At 54.2% G+C, this 11,184-nt stretch overlaps 1 protein-coding gene across 1 annotated transcript; it reads right to left on the bottom strand.

Annotated features, from left to right (window-relative positions):
* Positions 1-570: 570 nt before the first annotated feature.
* GRHPR (glyoxylate and hydroxypyruvate reductase) lies at positions 571-10,632 on the bottom strand. Its single transcript, XM_090274432.1, has 9 exons — positions 10,496-10,632; positions 8,817-8,947; positions 8,141-8,213; positions 7,482-7,598; positions 6,100-6,188; positions 4,905-5,009; positions 4,038-4,173; positions 2,589-2,719; positions 571-903 (listed from the first exon to the last, which is right to left on the bottom strand). Exons 1-9 carry the CDS (start codon positions 10,576-10,578, stop codon positions 782-784), a joined length of 987 nt encoding a protein of 328 aa, XP_090130558.1. The 5' UTR covers positions 10,579-10,632; the 3' UTR covers positions 571-781.
* Positions 10,633-11,184: the final 552 nt, after the last annotated feature.

Raw genomic sequence — 11,184 nt, 5'->3', positions numbered from 1 at the left:
TGAAAGCTCCATGCACCGGCTTGGCTTGGCTTGGCTTGGCTTGGCTTGGCTTGGCTTGGCTTGGCTGTGGGGAAGGGCTGGAACCTGCCTCCCTCAGCAGCAGTAGGGCTTCGGCAGTGTGGGTGGCCTGGCCTTGGGGAAGAGTAAGGTGGGGATTAGAAAAAGGGCATCCTCCTGCCGGTTGGGGATGAGGGCGAGGTAGACAAAGGGAGCAGAGTGTGGTAGTGCTGAAACTAATTTTGAAATAAAAATTAAGAAACTCACCTACTTCCAATTATTCTTCCTGGTTCTCTTTGCTGTGTATATTTAATTTGCCCCAATGGTCTAGGTAGCATATTCTAGTGTCACGGTCACCACTGGGCTATGGTTGTCCTGTTCTCAGGGACAGACACATGAAGGAAGATGAGCAGAGGATGAAGGGTAAAGTTTGGACAGGTTCCAGTAATTAAATGCTAGGGGGTAAGGACCGAGGTGGGAAGCTGAACACACAGGTCACAAGATGCCCTGAGTTAGGAAAAGTAAAGCAGGTGCTCTCGTCATTAGCTCCTCCAGTTACAGGCCAGCCCAGTCTCTCAGAGAATTATTTAATCCATTACACACTTTGGCTCAGGTATTTCCAACCACAGAAGTGGCGAACACATCTGTCAGCACTGGTCTTCCTTCTGCAGCATCAGTGCAGATCAGGTCTCTCCTTGGTTCCCATCCTGAGGGTGCAGATCAAGCCTGGCGCACATGACAGCACCCCGGGCACTGTCTGCCCAGCCCCTGGTGTGCTGTCTGGCTACAGCTTGAGTTCACTGGGCATTGGCTCCCCTCTCAGGCCAGCCAGCAAGTTGTTAGCTGCCAACAAGGACATGACATTCCGGGTTCCATGGGTGGCACTGCCAACGTGAGGCAGGATCACTGGGAAGGAGAGAGGAAGACAGGGAGGTAAGAGGGTGGTTCAAGAGTTGTAAAGTGGGCCCTCCTTTCATGGCCATGGCTGCCAGTGAGAAGAATAAAGAGCCTGTCTCAGTATTCCTTGATTTGCCTTCCCTCCTGTCACTCAGCACTCCACTCCCGAGGCTGGGAGTGAGAGTAAGAGCAAAGGGAATCCAGGTTACTGACGCCCAGACGCAAGGGGGACGAGAGATCTGTATCCTGAATAGAAGAAAGAACACTGGCCTAAAAGGGATCTCGGGACGCATCTAGAATCCAACCCTTCAGTCACCAGACAGTGAATGGTGCCAATTTAACTGCTCATCCATACCCTGTGCCCCTGGAGGTGATGCCACAGGGCTTCTGTCTGGAGAAATGACGACAAGGTGAAACACTGGGCAGCACAGCAGAGCAAGTGAGGTCGCCTGTTCCCAAAGAGTGCCTTCTGAAAGCAGTACCTGGGGCACTGAACTGAACTCCCGGCCTGACACCACAGCCAGTGTTCCTTTCTGGCTGGTGTGGGGGTGGGAACAGTCAAGTTTCCAAGGGCTACAATAATGGGAGCATTCATTGTGGGGAAGGCAGCTGAGGACCTTCTCTTTGGGTTTCCATTGCAGAATATCAATTAAGGACAGGAACTGGCCCAAACAACCTAAGGCCCTTACCCACTCACAGTTATATATCAGTGTGGAGACAGAAACCACACCAGCTACCCGAACAGAACTTAATATGTTGAGAACTATAGGTATAAAGTTGTTAACTAGGTAACAGGAGGTTAAAAACACCAAGGCAGTAGCTCTCAAAGTGCGGGCCCAGGCCCAGCAGCACTGGCGTGGGAGCGTGCCAGACCCGTTGAAGCAGAAACCTGGGGGGCCCAGCACCCTGTTAGCTGATCTGTCCCTCCAAGTGACGGAGGGACATAATAGTTTGAGAACCACTGCATTTAGGTATCACAGAGACTGACTGCCAGAAACATCTACCTCCCTAACACCAGGGGGATGGAGGGGGAGGGTGGTGTTGTTAACACTTAGGAGACTGAAGGAATGGCCCCTTTGGAGCTGCAATGCCGACCGCTTGTTGGGGGGAACAATGGTTGACCATGTGTTGAGAGGACTGCGAACCGGACTCCCAGCCACAACAAGAAGGAACAGCTGCTGCTAGTGAAGAAGTGCTCCAGGCTGCCTCCAGCATCCACACTGATAGGGCTCAGTAGAAATTAAGAGAACCAGCCCCTGCACCACAAAGCAAAAGACTCAAGGGTGGATTTGGAGCCAAGAGACAACAGCTTAATAACTGGCACAGGTTACAAATAGTATTGTAATTTTACTTGTGACTTCTCACACTTATACTGATAACAGCAATTTATAGTAATGGGCTCTACCCGTGACCGGCTATGGACACCCAGTCCTCCCACTCTTTTTAAACAAATCCACTCAGCCCTACCTCCATTCACTCCTTTAGGGACACAGACCCAGGTGAGTGCGCTCAGGAGGCCTCTCCCCCGTTTTTAGCACCAGTGCCTCTAATAGCATAAACATTTATGGTCCCTGGGTATGTCCCTTTGTGTCCGTACTGCTCAAGGCAGCTTTGCACAGCACCCCCAGGCCACCTCTAACTACCATGGTCCCACCAGGCGGGGCATGACTGCACTGGAAAAATGCAGTTCTTACCACAGTTCTTCAGGATCAGGAGAGGGTGGCTCGTAGGCAGGGGCTCCGGGGTCGTCACATCCAGCCCAGCAGCTGCAATCTGACCACTGGCCAAGGCCTGGTACAGGTCGTCCTGGTTGACCACATCTCCCCTGGGAACGACAGCGGCGATGTGGGTGCCCCGCTGCTCCCTCCACCGAGGCTTGTCTTTAGGGCAGAACCATCCATGGAATGAATTTTCCCACTGACCTGGCATCTGGAACTGACTTCTAAAGTAGGAAGTCTTAAGAGTCCTTACTTACAGTCTGTATAGTAATACAGGTCTTAGAACCAGAGAACTCCAGCTTCACCCCTTTCTAGCTGTGTCTCAGGTTTGCTCTCTGTGATCTAGGAGGAACCTAACTCCCAGAGGGTGCTGGGAGGATTAAAGCTTACTGCCACGCACGACTGCATGCACAGGGACCTATCCGCATGCTTCTGACCTGGGTGCTCCCAGACCACCCACCAAGAACCACTGCAGCCTGCCATCAGTCACCTGCCTGGACAAGGGCAGATGAGATACACCTGACCACATCCATCCGAGTGAGCAGCCTGCCTTCCTGTGACAAAACCACTTAAGTAAAGAACTAATGCTAGACTTCATATTGGGCACTAAATAATACTTGTGCAATAATAAATAACACAGCAGCCTGCACAGTCCTCGGTCCGTGTGGGTGCTCCGTAAATGGAAGCTGTCATAGTGTCAGCCATCAGTGGGAGCCCTGTGTTCACGACCAGGTCACCTCTGTTGTAGCTAAACATTAGTAATTACAGGAACCTCTGGGGTGGAGAGCCTTACGGGGGTGTGTGTGTGTGACCTCATGCAACCCCTTCTCTCACCTTTGTTTGCCTCCAAACTGATTTCAGCAGGTTCAAAGGCCACCAGTTAGGAAGGGTTTAGAGAGGCAGATAAGGAAGGCCTGCCCCATCACATGACCAGAGGCCTGAAGGCACCCTGGGGATATTTTGAGGAACCAAGACGATTTGAGTTTTGGGACTGTCTTTCCAGAAGCATAAAGTTGCAAGCTGTCACCGACTCACACAGACAGACCCAGGTTCAGTGCAATGGAAGGTCAGCCTCTGAAGGGCTGCTAAATTGTTAAGTCCAACCCTTTGTGGTACCTGGAGCAGGGACTGCCCAAGGATGCCTAGGAACCCCATGCCATCATGTCTCCACTCCCTAAACCAACGCTATGATGTGCCCAGCCCTAAGCAAGGCGGGGGTTACTGCTGGGAAGCAGATAGGCCAGGCCTTGCTCTCTCGGATCCCCCTTACAGCCTGGACACTGTGGCCTTTACTGTATCTGAGTTGGCTGGCTGGTTTGCTGAAGGAGCATGGCAAGCTCAGCCTGAGGTCAGATCACAGCGACAGGGCCAGCCCCTCTCTAGGCTTGCCTGGCGACCAGGGGCTGTCAGGCGGCCCCAGGGTACCTGCTGATATTGACAAACACAGCTGTTTTCTTCATCCGCTGGAAGAAGTCCTTGTTGCAGAGCCCCTTGGTCGCAGGTGTTAAGGAGCAGGTGACGACGATGAAATCAGACTCAGCAGCCAGCTGGGGGACGGACACTGCGGGGGGACAGGGCTCTGTCAGGTGCTCGGCTACAGACAGCGAGACAGTAGGCGGCCAGATCCTTCCCTCCTCCTCCCATAATGGAAACTCCCAAGATGCTTCCTGGAGGCGTTGTCTCTACCGGCGTGACTCTTAATTGTGCAGTTGTCAGCCCCTCGTGGGAGGGACCCTGGTGTATTACATCATTCACCCAGCCCCCTGATCTAACAGATGGGGAAATTGAGGCCAGAGACGGGCAGACACTTGTTCAGTGTCACACAGTGGGATCTTACCAACTTCAGGGCCCAATGCGCCAAAGGGATGAGGAACAGCTGGAATCCAGCCCGTTCTCTGCACACCAAGCTGTGCAGCCCGCCAGGGGGCTGGACCCACCTGGACACAGGCTGGGGGTGAGTAATGCTCACCAGTTTGCTAAGGACACTAAGTGGAAGTTCCCAGCAGTTCCTCACCTCTGCCATCATGCCGCTGCTCTGCCCATACCATGTGCAGCGGTGGCAGGGACCCTGAGACACACCGGGAGTGCTCTCCTGGCACTGAGAGAACTCACTGCATGGCCTGGACAAGTCTCTATGCCCCGAGTGGGCCTGTGTCCAGAAGCAGGTCGATTAGATAGCACCTAAGGGACACGGGAGGCCCTGGACACACCTGTAGTCCCCATATTCTGCCTGCCAATGCAGCCACAACAGAGCACAGGTGGGGCTCCTGTGGAAACCATGGTTTTACTCACCAAACTCTGCCTGGAATTCTGCTGCTTCCTGAGGCCTGGGCTGGCGCCCTGTGTACAGAAATCTCTGGACCCCAAATGGCTTCAGACGCCGAGCAATGGCCTGGCCTAGAGACAGAGTCAGAGTCATCGCTTGTCCCAACCCCTCAGAAAGAAGGGGCAGCAGCTCAAGAGACAGGGAATCCCTGGGGGTAAGAGGAAGATCCTTTCAATAGCACAGTCCAAACCTTCACTGGTCCTGCCTCAGTGTCACCAGCTGACACTGCCCTTGGGGGTCCACGTGACAGCCGTTCAGAGATCTGGAGATAGCATAGCTCCTCTGTGACATACACTGTCCTCAGGCGGTCCCAGCCGTCTTGAGGTCCGTTCCCTGAGGCCTGGACTGGCATCCCAGGAGAGGCCTGACCCAACAGTCCCCTTCCAGCTTGTAGACCCTGCTTCTGTTCATGAAGCCCCAGACCTCAAATGACTTTTTGGTGGCACTGTCAAACTGCCAACTTGCCCCAGATCTGTAGGGCCTCATCACAGCTGCTATTCCTGAGACAGGCACGGGCAGTCAGATTTTCAGATCCGGCACATGCCCCAAAGCTGGTGAGTTTCTCCAAGCAGCTCTCCAGTGTTGCTGGCTGCCAGCTGGCCGGAGAGATTATCCATACTCCGCATCCTCTCTTACCTCTGCACCAAGCAGGATGCCGGAGACCACTGGCAGCTGCCTGGCTGAGCACAAGCCGTTAGGCTAGGCTTCTCCAAATGGGGGCCAACGGAGGAAAAACAGCTCTGCCCCATCTGTGGAATCACAGGTAAGCTCCACCCACGGGACCCTCTAGCTCCTGAGTTATGGCTCATGAGTCAAACGCTGACATTGGGGAGCACGGGCTACCCCCCAGCAAGCCCCTCCTACAGGCCCCAGCCCAGCCAGCATTGCTTTCATCTGTTCTATGTGGAGCTGCAGTCATTAAGAACCCTGGCTCTTACAACTCGCTTCTAGCACTGAGTGGGTTCTTAAGGAACCCCTGTGTTTCTTGTTTCTTTTTGCCTGTGTTTTATGAAGCTGTATCTTCTCATTAGAGATATACCCACTGCATGCAAAGTTAAGGCAACCCTTTCCAAAGAAGGATTGTCAGCATCCAGACACATGGTGCTGGAGACTCAGACCAAACGGTGTGACCTGGGGGTGTGGGGGGGGGCAGGGGCTCACCTATGCGACCCAGCCCAATGATGCCGATGGTGCTTCCCGTGAGGCCATAGCCACACAGCCACAGGGGCTTCCACGTGGTCCAGCCACCACTGCAGGGAGGGAGAGAGGTCCTGACCTCAGGCAAAGACAAAGGCACCCTGAAAACTCACAGACCCAGCACCCCCTGGGCAGGGGTTGTGTTCCAGAGAATAGGTCCTGCCCTCCAGGTCACAGGACTGAGTGGCATAAGCCGTACCCAGAGCCACTCAGTACTGTGGACAAGCAGCAGGAATCTCTCTTCCTTTAAAGCCACTGGGGACGCAGAACCCGATGGCTGGAAGGGGCCTTTGAAGTTCTCTTCCCATTTAGCAGATGGAGAAACTAAGACTAAGGAATCTCTCTTCCTTTAAAGCCACTGGGGACGCAGAACCCGATGGCTGGAAGGGGCCTTTGAAGTTCTCTTCCCATTTAGCAGATGGAGAAACTAAGGGTGATCGGCCTGAGATCACACAGCCAGGACAGAGTTGGGAGCAGCAAGTGGCAAATTCAGGATCTGCGATTCCAAAACCAGTACTCTCAGCGCCGCGGGGAACAAAATGTAAAGCCACAGGCCCACCTCCTGTTGCCCTGGGTGGACAGGGGAACAGAGCCTATCTTCAGTTACCTCCATTGAAGGGTGAGTGGGATTTTCAGCACTGTGTCTAATCAGCCCCATGAAGCCATCTAGCTCTGCCCGTCATGCTCCTGCCCAGGGCATGCTCCTGGTCCACATTCTCTGAGGGCCTGCATTTGCTCAGGCTTGGCCCTGTACCTGGATGCCTTCCCCAGCTCTGGATAAACAGACCCAAATCCCAGATCTGAAACCCTCAGGCCAGATTTCAGAAATGGAGTCTGGTGCATAACACCCTCAACAGCATGTGGGGCAGTACTGTATCAAACACCCTGGTATATCTGCAGCAAAACATGAATATTCACACTGACTGGGAGAAATTAAAACCATAAGCGGCCTCCTGTTAGTTCCAGTCAAGTTTTGCTGCCAAAAGATTTGTGAAACAACCTTCAGTTTTCAGAGCTTTTGTATTTTTGCATTATGCATGAGGAATGGGGTAGTCAAGAGGATGCCACCTGCTACTTCCTCCATGAAGCCTTCCCTGATTCACACTCCTCCCCCACCTCCTCACCTCTATCCTCTTCTCTCACGATTTGCCTTCATGCCTTGTTTATTTCAGCTCTGCTTTGTACTTTTGTATTTTGGCTAAGTCTGTCCCCCCTCACTAGATGAGGCATATCCAGGGACAGCAATCACATCTGGGAACAGCGATCACATCTGGACCAGCGTGATAGTGGGTGCTCAGGAGCCAGCTGCTGAGCAGAGCCAACTTTCTCGCCAGGTGTTGACTCACTTCTTCACTTCCTCAATGGCCTCGGGCAGCCGGCGACAGGTAGTGAGCAGCAGGGAGACGGCAAGTTCCGCAGTGGCGTCTGTCAGGACATCTGGGGTGTAGCCCACACGGATCCCACTATGAATCAAACATCTAGAAGTAACACTAGCTTCAAGCACCTTCACTGATTTCTATTGCTGGGACATTTCCATGATGCTGCTTCGCTCCCTTTTGCCCTGCCTGCCAGGAAGCTCAGAGCTGTAAATGAGCACCTCGCTCCATTTCAATTATCTCCGGCTTTGGGAAGGATATGAAGATGGGAGACCAGGATCCAAAGTCTGAGGCAAATAACTGCTTAACCTTTCTGAATTTCCTCATCTAAAGAGGGAAATAATAACACTTGCCTTTTCTACTACAAGGGGTTATTGTTGGGGTCAAAAAAGATAACAAATGTAGAAGGGTGCTACTTGGCCAGATATTTACCCACCTGTTTCTGATCTCTTGGGCTTATTTTAACTGCCTGTGTACATAGAGACAGATTTTATCATCAGCCACTCATATTCCCACTGAACAGTTAGGGATATGAAACAAAAATGAACAAAGATTCAGCTCTTCTTCCTCCCTCTCTGGTAGTCATGCCTCAGACACCAGGCCCCCTTCCAGACCCACACTGTGTTTACCGCTTCTTGATTTCATCCAAAGCCAAATGGTCAACGCCCACAGACATGGTACTGATGACTTTGAGATTGGCTCCTGTTGTGCAGAAAAAACATCGTTTTCATCTTTCCTTGTGGGATTCAAACCCTCCCACATGCTCTGGGTCAGGGGTTCCCAACCCCTGGGAGGCAGACCCAGTACTGGTCCGGGGCCTGTTAGGAACAGGGGCCATACAGCAGGTGCTGAGCTCCGCCTCCTGCCCTCCCCACCTCTGCTCCAGGTCCATGGAAAAACTGTCTTCCATGAAACTGGTGCCTGGTGCCAAAAAGGTTGGGGACCACTGCTCTAGATGAGTCCAGAGGGGCAGGGCCTTGCTGGAGGTCAGCAAGCAAGGCTGTGGCAGGGTCAGATGAGGGTACGGGGCCTTGGAATGCTCTCCCCCACACCCTGCTGCCTTCATGCATAATCTCTGCCCCCATAAAGTCTCCCTCCAGGGAGTCACAGGCAAGAGAAAGCAGCAATTCATGTACCAGATGGGGATGCACACACCTGCTCCCTCTGGCCAACTCCTGCAGCCAATGCCCTCAGAACTCAGAGGGGTCACTGTAGATCTGCTTGGGAATCAGTAGCAACAGGCTGAGATGCCCCACAGGCCAAGACACCCTCAGACTCCTCCCCAGAGCTGCCCAATGCACACACCTGCAGTATCCAGGAGCCTTTTGTCCACATGATCAGTGAGGAGGCAAAGCAGGCCATGCGCCCCAGCCACGCCTCGCTCCAGCTCCTTGGTGGGAATGGGCTCATCTGAATCCCACTGCTCCACCTCACAGCTGAAGGCAAAGGAAAGACCACTCAGAAGCAGGGAAGCCTTGCAGATCCTCCCAGGCCTCCAAAGTACCCCCAGCCTCATTCACAGTTCTCTGCTCAGCGTAGCAAACACTGCCTTCTGCTTGCTGGCCTCATACTGCTGGGAACTGGCTGAGGGGAGTCAGGGCCATGCATGGGTGACCTCAGAACTGTCCTGAGCCCTGGCTGGTGTGGGTCAGTGGATTAAGCGCCGGCCTCCAGATGGAAAAGTCACCAGTTCGGTTCCGGTCAGGGCACATACCCCCAGCTCCATGTCCAGTTGCATGTCCTGTCCTGTGAGTCCATGAAACGGAAAACTCATACTTGGACTTTGACAGAAAGGACACGATCAAAGCAGTGCAACAAGGAGGGGTGCGCTTATGGGCTCTGAGCATGTTCCCCATGGGTGTTGCCCAGCTTCCCAGTCCTGGCCATTTAATCCAGTGAAGCCAACATATATAGAGCATCTACATCTGCCAGACGCAGGATGGCTGCTGGCACCCCCCCAGAACACCCTGCTGCAGCACCTGGCCAACTAAGCCCAGCCACAGGCCACCTTTCATCCGCCCTTCCGTGAGCATGGCACTGTGCTACGGCAGTGAGCCACTGCTGTTACTGCCATTGTTTCTGCCTTTTCCTCTTCCCCCTCAATGCTTGGCACACGACAGGTCCTCAGCAAAGATTTTGTTGCACTGAATAAAATGAACAACTCTGAAGCTGGGTTCCACCTTCTCCTGCCTCACGCAGGCAGTGCAGACCCGGATAATGCAGCGTTCAGCCTGCAGTCAGACAGAGCTGAGTTCAAATCCCAGCCCTGCCACATGCAGAGTTGTATGACTTTGGGCAAGGTACTTAATCTCTCCCAGCCTCAGTTTTCTCATCTGTTAAATGGGAATTACAGTACAATCTCAAAAGTGTTGCAAGGATTAAGAGTTTATGTATATAAAGCAGTTGGCAAGGTTAGCATGCAAGGTTCAATTTAAGAAGTCCACTGCCAACTGTCCAAAGGACCAGACAGGTGACCGCGAAGGTTCCTGACTTTGCCAAGTGACCTTAGAAGGTAAAGGATTAATAGCCCGAACCTTGCATCCTGAGCGGTTTTCCTTCTGCCCCCAGCCCTTTCTCCTCACCCCCAATGCAAGTACCAGGGGAAGTGCAGATCCAAGCGTCCTTGCAACGGGCCTGGAGAAAGCTGGGCCGCACAGAACTTTCTCTAAGCCTCCCCAAAACTCCAAGACCGTCCCGGCCGGGCACAGATTGGAAGGCCCGGCCAAAGCCCAAGTGTAGAATTCTGGCTCTCTCGCGACCCTATGACGGCCCGGTTCTCCCCACCAAAAATAACTAGGGTCTCTGGAAGCCCCAGGCACCCCCAAAGTTGCTCCTGGAAACGCTGAGTCACCCTGTGTGCTGGGTGCCCGACATCCGGGAAGGTGCCCGGGGTTCCGCAGCCCCTTCCCCGAGAGCACTCCAGCCCGCGCCCGGAGGGCAGGGAGGCTCGGCTCGCGGAGAGGCGCGGGGCGCCGGGCTCTTACTCTGCGGCCCCAGCGAGTGCGGCCCTGCCCTCGGGGGGGATCCTGCGGGTGATGAACACCTTCATGAGCCGCGCCGGCCTCATCCAACCTGCTCCCGCGGGACACTGACCCGGACCCCGCCGGCCGGAAGCGGGACGCAACGTGGGGGCGGGGCCTAGGGATGGGCGGGCCCGGGCTGGGGCATTGAGCGGGGCGTGGGCGTGGCGTGGGGTGTGCAGAGCGGGGGCGTGTAAGTGCGTGTTCAGGCACTGACAGTGTGTGCCTTGTGCAGCTGCGGGTATGTGATCAAGCCTTAATGGAACTGGGACTGGCTCTGTGGCCCTTGGCCCCCAGGGCCTCCCTGTGAGCACCCATTGCACCCAGGAGCTCAGGGACTGACAGGGGTGTCCGGGGGCTGGGGCGGGTGAGTTGGGGTGTCTTTCCGGGTGCCCACAGCTGTCAGTGTGTGTCTGTTCCCAGACAGGGGATGTAGGCAGGGGCCATCCCTATTTCCCGGGCCCGCGTGCCCGGAAGATCTTCGCTGGGTCTGTTCCCGCTGTCCTAGGCAGGGACCTTTGCTCACACGCTGGGCTCTGACCCTGGCCTATTGTGTAAACACAGAAGGCTGGACCAGAGCAGTATAAATCCAGCAGTGACCTCTTTAATACTTGGTGCAGTTCTCCATATGAAGGCCACAGTTGTGAGGGGGC

The sequence above is a fragment of the Furipterus horrens genome, unplaced genomic scaffold, assembly GCF_987537825.1.
Source record: "Furipterus horrens unplaced genomic scaffold, mFurHor1.1.pri manual_scaffold_4, whole genome shotgun sequence".
Taxonomy (NCBI): domain Eukaryota; kingdom Metazoa; phylum Chordata; class Mammalia; order Chiroptera; family Furipteridae; genus Furipterus; species Furipterus horrens.
The sequence above is the reverse complement of the archived record's forward strand: the minus strand, read 5'-3'. Positions and strand labels throughout refer to the sequence as shown.